General features: G+C 40.4%; 1 protein-coding gene across 9 annotated transcripts in view; it reads right to left on the bottom strand.

The window, feature by feature from the left end:
• Positions 1–19,274, bottom strand: part of ARHGAP21 (Rho GTPase activating protein 21) — a 105,250-nt gene that overhangs the window by 15,293 nt on the left and 70,683 nt on the right. For 4 of the 9 annotated variants that reach the window (XM_083405991.1, XM_083405988.1, XM_083405990.1 and 1 more), the window contains 6 exons: positions 15,534–15,563; positions 12,095–14,054; positions 2,379–2,534; positions 2,173–2,272; positions 2,034–2,070; positions 707–832 (listed from right to left, as the gene is read on the bottom strand). In XM_083405991.1, the coding sequence (XP_083262117.1) occupies positions 707–832; positions 2,034–2,070; positions 2,173–2,272; positions 2,379–2,534; positions 12,095–14,054; positions 15,534–15,563 (2,409 nt within the window). Of the gene's footprint in view, positions 1–706; positions 833–2,033; positions 2,071–2,172; positions 2,273–2,378; positions 2,535–12,094; positions 14,055–15,533; positions 15,564–19,147; positions 19,258–19,274 lie in introns of those variants that run through there. The other 5 variants (XM_083405992.1, XM_083405989.1, XM_083405994.1 and 2 more) reach the window with 4 other exon arrangements.

The following is a 19,274-nucleotide window of genomic DNA, read 5'->3' on the forward strand; positions in this document are numbered from 1 at the left end:
TAATGTTGACATGTGGTGGACCACCTGAATGAAACTCACAGACCACTGGTGGTCCACAGACCAAAGTTTGGGTACCCCTGTTGTACAGAATACTATAACATGTGCAAAAATAAGTAAGTAGACATTTATGCAACCACACTATTTTCTGACAGATTCACTGACTGGCTGCTGCTTAAATACTCCCCCAGCCAAACATGACAGTTGACAGTTTCCTTGCAGACGTATGAAGGAGTGCAAAACATACAAGCAGTACTTTTACTGGCACCACTTCCATACATTTCATTTCCGGGCTTAAACTCTTTCTGGCTAATTCAGCACTGCTGGCAGCCTGGAGAATCAGCAATTTGTTCTTACTATAGAGCATAGAGAACCTGACATGCAAAAGGATTCCCCTAATTTCATTAATGTTCCCTAGGTTCACTCTAATTGCCAGAGAAACAGAACACTGCTGCAAGTGTATCAAGTCTGCATGCTTCAATCATATTTGGAAATACAGTCTCAAATACATCCTGATAGCTGCTGGGAATGTTTCAAGAGCTGCTGAAAGAAAAGCAAACAAGTATCTAGCCCTTTCGGCTTGCAATGAAAAACTTGCAAACACATGAGTAGTTTCTAGTAAAAAAAACCATATGGACAAGAAGGCATCTAAATAATGAGCTACACAATTTGTATTTACTATTAGCTGTATGTTAGGGGAAAGCAGTACCTTTCCCTTCTCTGTGCCTAGCTGTCGAAAATGAAGGCATCCTTCCTTGGAGACATCACCGATGACCTCTGAAGAAGAAGCTTTTCTGGACCCTGAGTTTTCTGAAGATGTTTGGCTGTCTGGGGCCTAAAGAAAACACCATACTGCATCAATTTTGTAATTAAAGAAACATGGTATGATCAACCACCTCTGTACTCACTTGGAGCAATACCTCTTCTTTCTTTTTGGGGCAGGAAGATGGATGCAAGGAGAAAGCAGGGACAGGTGCAGCTAACATCAGCTGAGCAGTACAATTATTCAGCAGCTTGTTGCTGCTAGTCTCTGCATGCCCCCATTTTGCCTTTCTTCAAGAGGGACAGATGAGGACAAAGCATAACCAGTCACTAAAGAGCCCCACTGTGTCCCTAGACCGGAGGTCAGCAAACCTTTTCAGTAGAGGGCCAGTCCACTGTCCCTCAGACCTTGTGGGGGGGCCGGACTATATTTTTTTGGGGGGCGGGGGGAATGATGCAAAAGCACCACGAGCCCCAGTGGCTGCTTACCTGCGTCTTGCAAGCGGCAGGGGCTGGCGGTGGGATGATGAGCGGTGCGTGAAAGGGCTCCGGAGAGGGGCTGCTTAAAATGGCAGCCGCTCGAGCGCTGCTGCTGCTGACACCAACAAAGCCCAGCCCCCTTCCTCCTCAAAGCAGGGTGGGGAGAAGCCAGGAGGAGGGAGGGAGGGGGAAAGAACGTGCGCACTGGCGATCCACATGATGATTCCTGGACCGTCCGCGGGCCGGATCCAGAAGGCAATTGGGCCTGATCCGGCCCGCAGACCTTAGTTTGCCTACCCATGCCCTAGCCTACACCAATCCTAGCTCACTTGTATCATACATATAGGCGGCTGCAGTGCTTAAGCTGGCTGCACACATGATTTGGATACTGTGGGCCACTTATCATCCAGATATATAGGAACATATGAAATTGCTTCATACTTAGGTCAGAATATTTATTCATCTGGTACATCTGTCTCCAGAGTTACAGGAAGACAAAAGAGTTTTCCATCAACTACCACCTGATTCTTATAACTTGCAATAACGGTGATGAAACCTAAATACTTTATGCATGCAATGTAATGGCTCTGCCCCCAACAGAAGGTCTCTACAAGGTATCAGTATCCAAAAATTCAATGTAGTAAAGCAATTCCATTAATAAAGCCTATATCCTCACATACTTTTGTTCACCATAATGTTTAAACATGCACCACCATCACTGGGTACTCTTATTTTCACAGCTGATAACAATGTTCACAGCTGATAACAATTATCTTGAATAAAGAGTTACTGACCTTAATTCCCTTTAAGCTAGATACATGCTTTATGGACCTATAGATGGAGAGTAGATATTAGTGTCAACATATCTGAATGCACACTTGGATATAGCATATATTCACAGATGTACTTAAGATATTTTCATTCAGGGCTTACATTTTTCCTTCTCGATAGTCATCCAGTCCTTCATCATAAGATTTGGACCTTTCACTTTTTGCAGGGAACTGACCATCCAGAACACTAGTCCTGATTGATTCTGCAGTCAAAACAAGTGCATATCCATTTATTTAAAAAACAAACAAACACCACCGCCACATTTCATCAATGGATTAGCTAAAGAAGCCTTGACAGCTGTGACTTACCATGGTCGTGGGATAGTTGGCGCCGAAAAGGGACAAGAGAGGTAGGGCTAGGAGGAACTGTAGCAATGGTGGGAGCGCGTGAGGCAGATGCTGAAATAACAGCAGAAGCCGGAATGTGGGCGATATCATGGTCAGTACTGGGACTAGCTGGCTCATCTACAAGGCAATACACAGCAAATTACTAAAAAAGTGCCAATTAATTGGCCCAACCTGGGATAATGAGGTGTGGTATGGTGCCCCTGTGCCCTTACTAGACACACCAACACAACACCTCTGTGGCACAGACATTCCAATGCCATTCCAGAAGAAAAATGATTAAAAATAGTTTGCTGCACTTTTGAAGAGGAAAAAACAAATTCATGTGGGGACAAATTAATTAAAGAATACATACAATCTAATTCACATTATTAATGAGAGAATTGAATGAAAAGCAAAGATAAGATTGTGACATTTATAACACGGCTGGAAAAAAGAAGACATGTTAATCTGGAAAAAAATGTACTATTGCAGTGTTCAGTTTCTTCATGAAATACTTTTTTCACAAGATTGTATATAAATCTAACTACATATACATTTGTCAATAAAACAAATCTTTTTTTAAAAAAAAATCTATCAAGTGTCTGACTGCTGTCATTTAAGTGAGACTTCAATTAAAATAAGCTAGAAATAAGCAAAACAAACTACTTGAAAGTTATGGATAAATAATCAAAACACACATTATAATTAATCTCCAGGCAAAGAAGGGAAATTTTTGTTATTTTCGCAGAAAGCCTATGCCACTAGCACATATGCACTAGCACAAGCACACCCAATGATCCTGTTATAATAATCAGTTCAGATTCACAGTGCAAGTTTTAGTATGTCAAAAGTTGCTACTGCTACATACCAATTATCACTTCCAGTAATTGCTGATATAAGTTATCACAATCTGTACATATCCAGCACCTCGTAGTTTCTAGTGCCACAAGAGTCATCCTGCAACAGTCAAGAAAGCCTAAAGATCTTGAGATTCCCAGATTTGCAAAGATGCAGACCAGGCACGTCTTCTAGAAGATAATATTAAGCCTGATCTATGAAATCCTAGAAATAACAGGATAAGCAGTTTTCCTAAACTTTCAATGTACAGGACAAAACTGTACAGCAATCCAGAGCATGAGCATGTTGCACTCTGATCATTAATATGTATTGATTCTAGGTGCTATGCATTTTAATACGCTGTGCTTCTGAAAGGCCCATTGAAATATGCAAGCCTTCACAAACAGAGGTTTATTCTTTTCTTTGAATGAACACATCAGCACGTACTGCATTGTGTTTTCAAAGCGTAATTGATGGCTCTGCTTTAAGGAGGCAGTGCCTGTAGCATCCAAGTTTGGTAGTACATGCACATACAAGCACACAGACTTCTTCAAAATAATAATGACAACATTTTCAAGAATAGAAGGACTTAGCTAATTCTCTGACATCTCCCCCTTTAAAACACTGAGACATTGCAGCAAGAGCTTATAGATGGGAGCAAGGCGTGACAATCCAGACTAAACACACATAAACACTTCACAGCTAAATATGAATATTCTTCCTAATGATTAGAAAACTAGACACTTTAAAAGAAGCTGAATAATTAGCTTGCATTCTGTCACTTATTAACAATGATTTTATTTCTGAATAATTCTTAAAAGCAGGTCTTGAAAACAAGATGCATTGTAGCATACATCCATACTACTCCTAATAATAATAATAATAATAATAATAATCTGCCTATCTCGTTGTCCCAGCCACTCTGAGCGGCTCCCAACAAAGTATTAAAAACACAAGTAGACATAAATTATTAACTTCCCTATACAGGGCTGCCTTCACATGTCTTCCAAAAGTTAAAATAGTTGTTTATTTCCTTGACATCTGATAAAAATAATAATTTTATTATTATCCAAGTAAAAACATTCTCCTCATTAGCTGCTCTTTAAAAAAAAAAAAGCATATGGAAGAGCTGTATTTGCAGTTGTTTGGGTGTCTCAAACTCCAACCAGAGTAAAAACCATTTCCTCTCGTACCCAAGAATTAAGGTAATGTGTGTCTAAGAAACAACATGATTTCCCAGAGTACTGTACATGACATTTATCCTACAAAAAAGAGCTTGTGAATCCCTGAAGAATTTGGAGCGGTTATGTCAAGCTTGAATAAATGTCATGCTATTAAAATATCAAGCATTCATTTTACACTGAGCCAACTTCCTATAAACAACTTCAATGCATTTTTTCACATGCTGTTACTAGTCAGACAATTGTAAAACCACACACACACAACCTCTCCCCTCTACTTTTTAATAGGAAGGAAAAGATTAACAGTGTTCACAAAATCATCCATTTGCACTGTCAGGCAGGACAGCATATGGTGCAGTCAGCTGATTTGCACAATCTTGACAGAAAACACTGCCCATTTGTTCAGGATGTACATAGCACGACTCCTGCAAAGAGCTTCACTGTGGCCAGTCTGTAAGGTAGTGTGAAGGATGTCAAGTCACAATAGAGGAATTGAAATCAGAATACAGTTTAGAAAGATAAGTATGCTTCTGTTATATTCATGGAATCCTCAAAACTGCCTAATAGTAAAAATGACAAATTTGCCTAGGCATAGTCTTCTAATTGAATCACACTAAATTTTGCTTGATGTATCTTAATGCAGTAAAATAGGATGCCAGAATCAATTTCGCTTTGGTACTTGAGTAATATGCCAGTAAGCTACATCATACACAGCAGCAACCAGCTATTTCAGACAGAATGCAGCGATATCAACAAAGCAAAGACACAAACATCAAAAACAAACTTTCATATATTGTGGAGTAATAATCTTTCAGACTACTGCCTTCAGTTTAACATCCATTCATAGCTAAGCCTCAACTCTGTAGAGCACCAAATGCCAATGTGAACTTCCTGCCAGTTATGTGTTTTAGAGTTCAACATTATGGCCAGGATCCAAAGAACTGTGCAACTAGTTCTGAACACCCAAGGGCCTTTGATCTGCAGGTTCATGAATAGCAGCCATTCATACAGTATTGACAAACCATTCATGTCACTTTAAGGAGTTTTCAAAGCAGTTTGCAATATGGCACAGAATCCTGAATTTGAAAGGGGAGGGGGTGTCAGAATTTTTGAGCCCTATGAGCCTAGACTGTATAATTTTGAACATGAAGACATTGCTACAACCTTTGAATACAGAATCATGGAATTGTAGAGTTTGAAGGGATCCCAAGGGTCATCTAGTCCAACCCCCAGCAATGCAGGAATCTCAACTAAATCATACATGACAGATGACCATCCTCTGCTTAAAAACCTCCCAAGGTGAAAGCATCAGTCAGGGGTAATGTAAGAAATGGCCATAAGATCATACCACTGTAAGTGGTATGGCAGTCTCTCAAGTAACTTGGTCTCAAGTTGTATAGGGTCTTATATGTTAGTATCAAAACCTGTAACTTGGCCCAATAGCAGGCAGGCAATGCAAAGCCGGCAAATCATGTGTTATATGCTGATGACTGTCGGCTACCATAGGCAGCCTGTCCATCATACTCAGTATTAGATGCAGCCTCAAGGGTAGCCCCACAAAGAGCACACTGCATTAATCCAACCTTGAGGTTACCAATGCATGGACAACTGTGATTCAGTGTTACAATCAACCACAAAGTCTCACAATACCACTGGCATCTTACAGTTCATTCAGGAGGAATTTAATATAGATAAATGAATGAAACCTGGTTCAGCAATATGAGATATTTTTTATCTCACACCGGAGAGACACTCCGCTGTCACCCAAGACAGATGGATGCTAACAGCCAACAATAACAACAGCAGGCCCAATCAATACCTGTTTACTTGGAAGTCAGTTTAGCTGAACTGAACGGGAGTTACTCCAAAGTAAGTATGTTCAGAAATGCAACCTTATATTCATTATTAAACATCACAGAAATGTGAATGATTCATGGGAATTAGTTTACACTCAAACTTTGAACATTTCTTTTATTATTATTGAACCCTTTTTAATATAGCAGGATCATATTGTATTTGAAAATATTCTTGCTGAAAGTGCAAGAAGCAAAGTCTGTATCAAAAAGTTGTTACTGATATTAGAAATCATTGCTTTAAAATTAGCAGGAGCTTTTAGGGGTTATAAGCAGCTGAAAAGTCTAAAAATGGTAGCCAACTAAAACTGATTCAAGTACTATTTTCATCATATTAAAAAGGAGGAGAGAAGAATCTTGGGCACAAGCCAATTCCATTAAAAATCAACATACCAGGCATTTGACAGATTATGGCAAGCTGATTGATGGCCTATTGGATGGAACGTTCTTGCGGCTGAAGCTTTTGTTACTTTTCTACTGGGTTTGTTTATGGGTTATTGGAATGGTTTTATTGAAATGTATTGTTTCATAAACTGTGTCTATTAGCACATGGCGTCAATACTCCTCAGTACTTCTTCACTTGCAATGGGTACATGGCAAATTTGCATCTTCAGACCCTTCAGCGCTGATGACATCATGGAGACATGTCTCGTATGGAAGGGGCAAGCTGTGTTTACCACCTGATTCTAAGGCACTCTAGAGTTCCAGTTGGATTTGGACTTAAAGGGAGGGCAATGAGCAACCCCTGCTGATCTCTCACCCCAAAGCCACTTTGGGGTTTCTTCTGGGCTAAAAACTTCAGCCACCCAAATTTCAAAACCTTGCTTCCCAGAGATGCTATATGATATCAGGAATTTTTCCTGCAGCTGTTCTTGGAATATTTTAAAAATCCATGGGAACTACTTCTCCCCATGAATCCTTGCACCAAGGATGATGTGAGGATCTGATGGGAGTGCCTACAACCAGTCACTAGATTTTTAGGGAAAGAAAAGAGAATGGTGCTGCCAACAGAACTCTTTAACATTTGTTTAACCCATTACGAGCCAAACCCAAAATCTAAATGAAGTTTGCAGTTTGCCTGATAAAGGAGTCAAGTTGTTTCCCCAATTTGGATCTGCAGTGATATTACTAATTGGAAGTAAAAGAGATTCACATTTGTACGATGAAACCACGATGCCAAGCTGCTGCCACCTTTCCAAAGGGCATACAGTGGTACCTCGGGTTACATATGCTTCAGGTTACATACGCTTCAGGTTACAGACTCCGCTAACCCAGAAATAGTACCTCGGGTTAAGAACTTTGCTTCAGGATGAGAACAGAAATCCTGCTCCAGCGGCACAGTGGCAGCGGGAGGCCCCATTAGCTAAAGTGGTGCTTCAGGTTAAGAACAGTTTCAGGTTAAGAATGGACCTCCGGAACGAATTAAGTACTTAACCCGAGGTACCACTGTACTAGTTAGACTAGTGGTCCTCTTGAAGAGAACATTAAATCTTTCAGTCCTTATTTCTTATTTTACTTCTCAGCTACAGGGATTGCATTTTCCCCCTTAGAGGCCACAACTTTGTGGTAAAACTATGGTTTGTCTTTTGGCTTACTAGCCATTTAAATATGTTGTTGACATCTTTTCAGAAATCCCTAGTAAGACACACACACACACACACATTAACAGCAGAACAGTGGTTTAAAAGCTGAGCTGAGATGCAATGACAGAATGCCTGAATCAAATTATCACATCTGCCATGATGGGGTAGGCTTAGGCAAGAGACCTTCTCTCACTTTCAGTACAGAATCTGTAATTCTGAAAGATTTTTACCTTTTTTAATTAAATGTGCTGAGAAATTTATCAGGACTAATTTTGTAACTTTTTAATCAATCAAAATTTGTTTGTTGCACTGTAACCACTACTGAGTTCATTTTTACAAATTGTTTTGTACATGCAGAAGCTGCTATTCGTATTCTTATTAGTTTGGCTGCAACATTTAGTCAATCCATTGGACAAATGAATCAATTAAAATATTTGGGTCAGCAGATGTTTTAAATGAGATTCTTTAATGGTGCTTATCTTATGAAAACTGCAGATGGCAAGCACCATCTTCTACACTTTCTCCTCTATCTGAGAGAATGGGAAGTGACCATTCATGCATCACCTCACAACAAAGAAAATAAACTTTTTTCTCTTTAGAACTATTGCTTTTTCTTATGTACATACATATGTAGATGGGGCATTATTGTTTTGCTTGTTATTCTGCTATGTATTCTTGTGTATAAAAGGTGGTATGTAAATTTAATAAACATAAAAATAATAATCAATTAAAACAACTGTGATTTATTTAATTAGGTGATAGTAAAGGTAAAGGTTTGACCAAACTGCGAGAGGCAGTGGAAGATAGAAGGGTCTGGCGTGCTCTGGTCCATGGGGTCACAAAGAGTCGGACACGACTAAATGACTAAACAACAACAAAGGTAAAGGGACCCCTGACCATTAGGTCCATTTGTGACCAACTCTGGGCTTGCAGCGCTCATCTCGCTTTATTGGCCGAGGGAGCCGGCGTACAGCTTCCGGGTCATGTGGCCAGCAGGACTAAGCCGCTTCTGGTGAACCAGAGCAGCGCACGGAAATGCCGTTTACCTTCCCGCCGGAGCGATACCTATTTATCTACTTGCACTTTGACGTGGTTTCGAACTGCTAGGTGGGCAGGAGCAGGGACCGAGCAACGGGAGCTCACCCCGTCGCAGGGATTCGAACCGCCAACCTTCTGATTGGCAAGTCCTAGGCTCTGTGGTTTAACCCACAGTGCCACCCACGTCCCTAATTAGGTGATAGTCTTAATTATATACTAAGTGACTGTGATTCAATGAACCATATTCCTTATTCCATGCACTCCTGAGTCTTTGGGCTTCTCTTTCTTAAATTTATATGCCTGCCTACCTCTACCCCCAGTGCCACAAAACAAATCACAACTAAAGCTCAAAAGCAGTTTATGGCATGGGAACTACTTTTCAAAGGAAAACTTGTTTTAAAATCCCATTGAGGATGTCTAAGGGCTTGGCACATCTAAGTAGCTCCCTGGATCCAAACCAAACTAAATAGGCCAAGTTAAACTAGCACTTATAGAAAACTATTAAAATTCTTTAAATAGGTTTTTTTTAAAAAATCATTAAGGCCTCCTAAAAATAAAATACATCACAGCAAGGTCTTAAAAGGGTTTGGGTTAGTAGTAGCAATCAGGTCAGCAGTGACATGTAGTACTGTGTCTTTACTGTATATTTAATTCTTTGCATATCTAAGATTTTGCAGAAATCTATAATGCTGACATAAGGTGCACCTGGTGAGGAGGGGATAGATGTTAGTAAGAGGCTACTGCCTCTGAGGGGAAAGCATGCACTGGGTGGAATTGGCCATCTAGCAGCTGAATGCCTGCACACTGCTATTCCAGCCATCTACTGTTTTCAGTATAACCTCTCCTACAGTCTTAAGCAGGGATGGCTAACATGTCACCCTCATATATTGCTGGACCACAACTCCCATCGTCCCTGACCATTGGGCCATGCTGGTTGGGCCAATGCAATCTGGAGTCCAAAAATATCTAGAAGGTTCATGGGGCAAGCCTTCCCAGTAAAAACAAATAAATTATGTCTGATCTGAAAATGTCCACTTACCTATTCACCTACCACAAGAAAGAATGACCTCTGTGTAATGCAGGCTAGGAAGCTCTTGCCATTTTGATAGGTTGTTCCCTCTTTCGTGCCATTAATATACCACAAGTAGGTCCAAAACATTATACAAAACATTATATCTAAGTCTATTTGGGAAATTGCACAATTTCCCTCACTGCTGCTTGCTGGACATGGGTGCTGTGCGGCAACTAAAACCTGACAATGAAACTTGAGTATTTTAGACAAAATTGCTCCCATGAACTTCAGTGGCAGAACAGCATATGAATTATGTCTGTCAACCAATTAAAGAACTGTTAGTCAATTAGCAATGTGAGTTTAAGTGAATTCATTTATTGATTAAATTGAAAACCCATCTATTTTTACCAGGCCTTTGTTGGGTGGGGTAGTTGGTTTCACTTTACGACTGGTTTTACTTTACGACTGGTTTTAATTCATACTATTATACCTTGCCCTGGTATTGCACTGTGATTAAAGTAAAGTTAAAAATATTTTACTATTAATTTATAAAATGGGTTATAACTAGTGTTAAGTCATAGGCAGACCTACTGAGATCAACTGACTTAGGTCTTAGCTTGTTATCACCCCCCAAAAATGTTCATAAATATGTATGTGAGGAAAACCAATAATTCTGAAGCCATAAGTATACTTACTGCATTATTAGACAATGCATGAATATCATATAAGACATTATCTTAGAAGAGGCATTCCCTGCTTTGTATGTGAAAGAAGGGGAGATGACTCTTAAGACTAATTAGCATCTGCTGTTTTACAAACATCTGCATTAAATAGAATAAGAATGTTAATTAGGGCAGCTGTTTAAACAACTGAAAGGTTAACCAATCAATAGATTCAATACTGCAGCCCTAATATAAATTATTGCCATCTACTTTGCTCTTCTTAATCTCTCCAGCAATGTCATGACTTAACTGACCTTCACATGTATCAGCAGCTACTGCCAGCTCTCTGTGCGCCTATGCTGCAGCACACCTGTGCATTGAGATATTCTTAGGAAACCAACTTACAACTTGAGTTAAAGTATAACTGTCACAACCACAGCCTCAGAAAGCACATATGTAAGCATCTGAAAGCCTGATTAATGTTAACAATATATCAAGTGCGTAACAACAACAACTTGTACTTCGCCCCCACCCCTACCAATCCCACTTTCAAATTTATTCAGCATATTGCTATGACCTTCACTTGCCAGTTCCTCCATGGGGGCCTCTTTTATTACATAACAAGCACAATCTTCTTTTCCTTGCTTCCAAGGCTGCAAACCGACAAGCACACTACTCCCACACCACAATTCTTCAATATCTTCTTGACCTCTATGTTCTTAATATACTGTCTGGCTTTCCCATTTCTGCTTTTTCTCCTTACAAATTACCTTATATATTTACTCTAGGGTTTTAAAGATATGTGCACATATACAAATTCAATTGTTTCTGTTTTACAAAGCTTTGCAAAAGATTGACGGCAATGACTGAGCTAAATAAGTAAGAGCCACACATGGCAATACAGATTCATTCACATTATTGCAGAATAAACCTTTAAAATCACTTGTAGCAGTGAGGGTGTATAGCAAAACTTTTTAAATTAAATATTAACTTCTTAAGCATTTATCATGTCACAAAAATGCCTGTTACTGTTTTTATAGGTAAATACATATTAGATGCAAAACAGAAAATTAAGCATGTTTATGTTCTGTTAACATCAGTGGGATTAAGACCCCATCACTTACACCAAGTTGCATGGGAGCAGTTTCCCCATGGCATTTCTGCATACAACTGTGATGTGTCTGTGGATACCAGAACCAGGAAAAGGTCTAATGGAACAGGTTGCTCACATCCCTAGGAGGGGCAGTGCCAATCAGGAGAAAATCTTTCCCCAGTCAAGTAGTTGCAATAATCATACATACACTGTAGTCACACTGGAAAACAGCTCCCACACATGTACCTGTGAAATGGGCCTAGAAATACTGGAGCTGAACATTGTATTTTCTAGATTATACCTGCAAAAATTATGAAACTCAAATAAATTAACCAGAATGATGCATAATAATTTAAAAAATATAAAATAATAAAACCAAGTGGCAGATCCAAAGCCATGTATTAGAAGCAGAGAGATGAAAACCAATGGTTTAGCTCACCTATGAATGGAATGCATGCCAAGGAATCACCAGGTGTGCTGGCGCTGGAAGCTTTCCTTTCTTCTATTATTTTTATATGGACCTCTCGACGTGCATCATTGGGCAACCAACAAGTAGTCTCCGGGGCTGGCTCTTGATCATTTACCGCTAAGATGTAGGACTGATGCCGCAAAGGCTGTGGTGTCTGATGGCCAGAAGGAGACTTTTCTCGCAAGACAACTGCTTCTGTATCCTCATCTACAACATCCCTTGGATGGCTCTCAGATTCTTTTATATTTTCCTTTTCAAACTCTTGAACCTTCTGTCTAATAGAGACATCCAAGTTAACAGAGGTAGTTAAATGCTCACTCATCTGTGGGACAAATTTGGCAGAAGCTAAACAGGTAGTAGGGGACAGAGTACTCGTGTCTATTTCTGTTTTGTGGCCTGGCACACTTTTTGCTTGTATCCTTGATTGTTGATTCAACAAACCACTGTTGTACACATGGTTTAGTTCTCTTTGGTCTGCGGTAGTAACACTATCCAGGCTCTGATTAAGGGAAAGCGACGGTTTTGCTGCATAGGGTACAGAAGTCTTCAATGAGTTGCTTCTTGTGCTTCTAGCTATTGAGTGAGATGATCTTTCCTGAAAAACGGTTGTAGGCTTTGAAGTTCCACCAGAGGTTGGCAAATCTCTGGCAGGCTGCTGTGATTTTACATCAGGTGGAGCCTTCTGGAACTGTGGGGTTGACCCTAAGGCTCTGCTGTTTATTCGTCTACCATCTGAGCCATAAGCACCCGGAGCCACAGAAAAATTTGAGCCTCGAAGAGACAAGTGAAATGCATGCTGCCGGGGTCTCTCATAAATACCTCGCCGATCATCTTGCTCAGTAAAGCCAGTCCACTTGTTAGTCTTTTTTCTGTCTCTGTTTGAATCTGCAACAAGATTCTCAGTGTGAAAATTTTCTAATGTTTCACCCTGCTTTCCTAAATAGTCCCAAGACTGTGTCCTGTGATTCCGGGGGCTGATAGATGGTGAAGTTAGAGCATCTTGAGAGGCACTCCTTGGCCACTCCTTCAACAATATAGGATCTTCAAGTCTTTCCTGGGACACACTCCTTTGCCGTATCTGAATGGACTGTGGGACCCTATCATGAGAGGTGCTTCTGCGTCGTACCTGTGAAACACTGCGATTTGGTACCACTTGATTATAATCTGTTGTGTTCTGAGATGCTGCTCTTAAACTATCTAACCTTTCCTGTATGGTTCTGCAGCCATACATGTGCAAACGTCTATTATCAATGTACTCTTTGTAGGTTTTGTAATTTTTCCAGTCTATGGTTTGGTGGGCATTGGGAGAAGTGTAGTGATTGGTAGTGACAGAGGGAGAACCTGCACTTTGAGTAGGAGATCTAGTATTTGAGATCCCTTCTGGATGCCCTCCATAGCTTCCAGACTTGCTAGCTATTCCATTGGGATCTATTGGCCTTGTGAGTGGCGTCTGAGGAAGTACAATGGCAGTGGGCATTGGAGAAGGTGGTGATGTGGTTCGTGCTTTTGTTTTTATAGTGGTTTGTTCCTTAAGACCATATCTTACTTCCTCTATCCGATGTGATGGACCAGTATGATTTATTCTACAGGATGACAAGTCTACAGCCTTCTCGGAAGGCACAACAACAGTTCTTACAGTCTCGTTGTTGCAAACACAGACAGCTGTGTTAGATTTTGCAATATCTGTTGGGGATGGAGGCACTTGTATTTCCATTCTGTAGGCCTTTTCTGGTTGTGCTGATGTCCGTACAGGTCTACTAGCCGGCTGCTTACCAAGTGAAGAGTCAGGAGGTGCTTTCTCACTATCTTGTGCCTTGACAGAAGGTGGAGATGCTAACCGAGGATAACATATTGGTGGTGGTTCAGGTATGTTGCGGGCATTACCACTGTAAGCTTCATTGCCTTTCAGGTAGGCATCTTGGGAATATGCCTATACAAAGAGGATTCAAAAAGAAATGAAATTACTAAAAATGTGAATGTGAAATCATCACCATGTTACAGGGAGATGAATCCAGTAGACAGCTAAATCCCTTGAAGGGCAAGGACCTCTCATATGAAACAGCTCTTTGCTACAGGTAACTGTTCAAAGAACAAGAAGTGTCAAATGCCTTTGTTATTACTCCCTGGGTATGAAAATATACAAAGGAAAGTCTCCACAAAGTATTAAGCATGTTTTATATAAGTCAAACAGCAAATCCCAGCAACTAATGGCAGCTGATTAAGAGAACACAGAGATTTGTAAGCATAAACCCAAACTAAGTATTTCTGTTCATACACATCCTCAAACCCAGCTTCACAAATTCCTCCTTTTGATCTTTTTTTATGCTAGAAGCTAAAATTATGCAGCAATCGACAGGTTAAATAAGGAATTCTGTTAGCCTCAGAAAATGTGCAGCTCTTTGCCACATAGAGAAAACATATAGCCTATGTAAATACTATTGCATTCAATACAGATTGCTTTTCTAAAAGGTACAATTACTATATCTAATGGGAGTAGACAGTGGCAATGTCTTTGTTGGCAGCCAACGCCCACCCTCCTTCCAAATAATCTTACATGTTACTTATTCCATGAATTCCATACTACTCACAGCAGTGCCATTTTTTAACCCAAATACACCACCAACATACATGCTCAGGCAGCTATTTATATGCACTTCCTTAGAGTGGAATGCAGACTATCACAAGCCATATATTCTTTAGGTGCTTCACAATTTCCATCTTACCTTGCATTTTAAGAACCTGACTCCTAAGGAAACCATTTGCTTTACATATTGCATGTTTCCCTTGCATCAAGACATTTCTGAAACCATCGTACAACTAACGATGCAAGATCTGCCCGGAACATACAAATGCTATTATTTTAGACTTTGCCATCACTTCCTTTAGTGGCAATATGAAATTAAAAGAGCTGACAGCACACAGCTTGCCAATGCACAAATCTTTCCTGAACATTTTTTTTAACACAGCTTAGGTGTGGTATCATATTACAGCGTTTCCTGCTTAAATCATAACATGCTCCATTCAGCCAAATCAACATGCCCTGCCTTAGCATTAGACAGGTTGTAAAAGCCCAAATGCAGCTATAAACATTAGACTAAGAGCAAAGTGCTGAGGATGAGAAGGGCGAGGTACTTAAAACACACGGCTGCAATAAATATCACTGACAGCATTAGTTAAGTGCAAACGAAATATTAAAAGCAAACTGGCAAGAAATAAACCAAATAACTAACAGAAACACAGGCACACATTAAAAGGTAACAGAATCAATATTACAACTGAGATTCAGCTAACCAGCAGATCTAGCTTGCTTTCAGCAACTTGCAGGCTTTAACAGTCCAGCATCTTGCAGATCTACCAAGAAACACATGCCTTACAAAAATCAGAGAAATGGCTACAGTACATTTCTTACCAGTGCTGTGACATCCTTTGAAAACTGCAGCTGGCAGAAAACAGGAAAACATAGTAAAAGCTGCTTATGGGTGTAAAGACAGAATTATGTGGTCATGTTGAAGCGGGATACACAGCAAGCTAAAAATACATCTACACCGATTTCTCTGGAAGATACCAAGAGAGGTAAAGGGCAGTGGAGCATAAACAATAACTTCAGCCTCCTTGTGAGCATGTCTGTCTCAGGCTTTTACCTGCTTCTTGCATTTATTCCCTAGCCTTCCAGAAAAAGAAAATACAGTTGTGCTGTGTTGCTTCAGTGCATCTTTTCTGCTGCAAACGGAGCCCTCTGGTTGTGCTACAAGGCATCCCTTCTACTAGAGCAACATAACGGTCTTTCATCTCCCCTGAGCTGCTACCATCCCTGCTTCCAGATGACGAAACAAGGGTTTCATTATGCATTTAAAATCCATGCACCCCTTCCCCACATGCATCGGAACAGAACCACAAGCTGTCAGCTGACTGCAGCTGCTTTCATACTCTACGTCTGACATTAGAAGGATGATTTCAGAATAATCCTCAGAGAAAAACAGCCTCCTCATGTGATCGTTTTCATTTTGTATATCTTCGGCGTTTCTTCAGTGACAAACCAGAGACAGGCTGTGCTTCCAATTGCAAGGTGCATGCTAATACAGCTGTCTGATTTTTGCATGCTCTCTCATGACGGAAAATGGGGACTCTGCATTCGTGTACTTTTCAGATTAGGAGGGGGAAATAGGAAAGCAGACATAGAGGCATGAAAAAGCAAGCTGTGGTACAGTCTAAGGAAACAACACATCCGCTCACACTCTGAAATATGCCAATACTGCCTCCCTAGTCCAATTTAGGCATATATACTCAGCCCAAATCTGCAGGTTTGCAAGATACCCTACTTAAAAACCACAAAAAAATGCACCACATTAGCTCTGCCTGAATATATATATATATATATATATATATATATATATATATATATAAAATCTGGGAATGACTAAAATGATAAATTATAGGAAATGAACCAGTTTTGTATTAATGAAGGGAAAGAAAATTCGAAAGTATATCAGAATATAGCATAGTTCTTCTAGATAATTATTTTATTATATATTTTCATTATTTTTAAAGTCAGCGAAGAGCATTTTTTTTAAAAAAAGAAATATTCAATTTACAACTTCAAGTTCAAAACTGCTTAATATAAAATAAATATACAGCAGGGGTGGGGAACCTGTGGACTACAATTCCCATCAGCCTCAGCCAGCATGGACTGAGGAGAGTCTATAGTCCAGCAATCAATGGAGAGCCATAGGTTTCCCACCTCTGTGGTACACAGGGTAAAGTCTTCCCAAGGTTGGTGCAAGGCATAGTACCTCCTGGGAAAGCCGCTTCCTGCCCTCCTCTCTTCTTCTCTCCCCCTCACTTTTGATATGTTTTGCTGCCAATGTGGCAGCATGCCTATGCTTCCTCACTGTGGAAGGGATTCACTCCTCAGAATGAGACATTCTAAGTGAGGTGGCTCTGCTTTTCTTATGCTTCTAATTATTTAAAACAGGAATTTCTATTTAAAAACAGGAATGAGAGGCAGCAACATGGGCAACCTCACTCAGAATACATCACTGGGGAAGGAATCCCCTTTGTCAGAGCAAGGCATGAAGAGGGTGGGCACTCCAGTGACCCTGGAAAAAGCCAAACAGGTGACAGCATCTGAGGCAAGTGTGCGGGTGCCTGGGAGGCACCAATTCACCACCCCCAGTCCCTGAAGTAATTAGCTCGGTTTGTCCAATGGTAGAGCTACCCATAAGCCTTTCCACATTGTTAACGACAGAGGCAAACCCAGATTAAAATCAGCTGAACTTGCATCCCACTAAAATCAATTGGACAAATTAATAATGACTTTGGTCTTATTGATTTTGATGCAAATTTACTGCATAATCCCGAATAAGGAGCAAAGTGGCCGAATGACTATGATTCCAAAACCCTGCTGGCTTCATGCTGGTAAAGCTGGAGGTGGGCTTACCCTCTTCCCTCCCACACATGTAAGGTAATTTAAAACAAATAAAAGGGGGGATTAAATATGTCCCTTTACTTATTCTACACATCTCCATTCCACTGGCCTCTCTCCGATGTCACTAGTGCCTATGGGCTAACCTATGATTTATTTATTTTCATATCTGGAGCACAGGGGAAACACATCATGCCACAGAGGCTGTAAGAAGATACGGGCCTTGTGTACCTCTAAATCAACCAGCTACATCCTAACTTCTGGACCTGCCAAATGATATGTAGAATTGTAGAGCTGGAAGAGACCCTGGGGGTCATCTAGTCCAAACCCCTACAATGCAGAAATCTTGACCACAGCCACCCCTGGGTGGGCTAGAACCACCAACCTTCTGGATTACAGCCAAACGCACTGCCCCACTACACCATGAGGTTTCCGTGGACACTAATATGCTACTGAAGTTATGCAGTTTGACTTCACAAAAGTACAAAAAACGTAGATGATCCCATAACTGTTTACACCAAAGGTATCCTCACAAGACCACAGAAGGCCATAAGCCTATCCACAAACAGACGCACAGCCATTCACTGTCACAACTGCTTCGGTTTATTGAAATGGACGCTAGCAAATTCTGAGCATGCCTGATAGAAGAAAACCTGGAGATTTCTAAGAGCAGCTGTGGTAGCATGTCCCCATAGCAACAAGCTGCGGAAATTAAGCTTCTAGCCAAGATCCAATTAAAACACACACAACTGAGGAGGCCGCACCCTCAGAGGGGAAAGGCCTCAAAGTAACTAGGGAATAAATAAATAAAAACCAAAGTAACTGGTGAGGGAAACCCATCTAGGGTGTGTCCCTTACAAGGCACCCAGCCTCAAACTACTGGTAACGGAAAGAAATATTGTACATGGGTTATAGGCCTAGTAGGCCTTTCCATTTGTTCAATCTGAAGGTTTGAGGCCTACTGCTTGCTCTCAGGATCCTTGCCCTTCTTGACTGGCAGTAATGGACTTGCCACACCAAACCTCCTAAGTAGTGAATGCTTTACTGATGGGAAGGGGAAGTTCATACTATCTTGGAAAAAAACCAGTTCTAAGGCCTTTACTGAAGAAATCAAATTTGCACTTCCAACCATCCTTGATAGTTATCACACAGTATCCAACGCATCATTTTAATTTAATTTCATTTTTTAGTAGGATGACAGAGTAGTAAATGGCCTTAAGGAGCGCCAGAGGAAACAGATGATTTAGGTTTGTTTCTAATCTGGCTTTTATTTATTTATAAAAGCATTGATATACCCCCATTTCATGTAAAACACCAAATGTAAAACAACAATGTATACAAATGAAACAAAACATAAAAGCACCACAAAAAATATACAGAACAATCATTAAAATGACTGCCTAATCCGCAGAAAAATTAAACTGAATAGGCCAGCTAGTATAAAGGGTCTTCAAGAAATGCCTGGGAGATAATCTGAATCTCTTCTTGAAAAGTATTCTGTCTCCACACAAGATCGTTCTGGTGGATTATTTACACTGGGGAATGGATAAAGAGATTGAGACCCTATTGATTCTCATGGACCTCTCAGCGGCTTACAGTACCATTAACTATGGTTTTCTTCTGAGATGCCTTGCTAGATTGGGTCTGGAAAGACTCAGGTTTTTTCCTGGCTTTTGATCTTTGGTTTATACAGTTGTCCCAAGGTTCTATTCTATTCCCATTTGAAAA

Source organism: Podarcis tiliguerta (assembly GCF_965153285.1).
Source record: "Podarcis tiliguerta genome assembly, chromosome: 12".
NCBI classification, from domain to species: domain Eukaryota; kingdom Metazoa; phylum Chordata; class Lepidosauria; order Squamata; family Lacertidae; genus Podarcis; species Podarcis tiliguerta.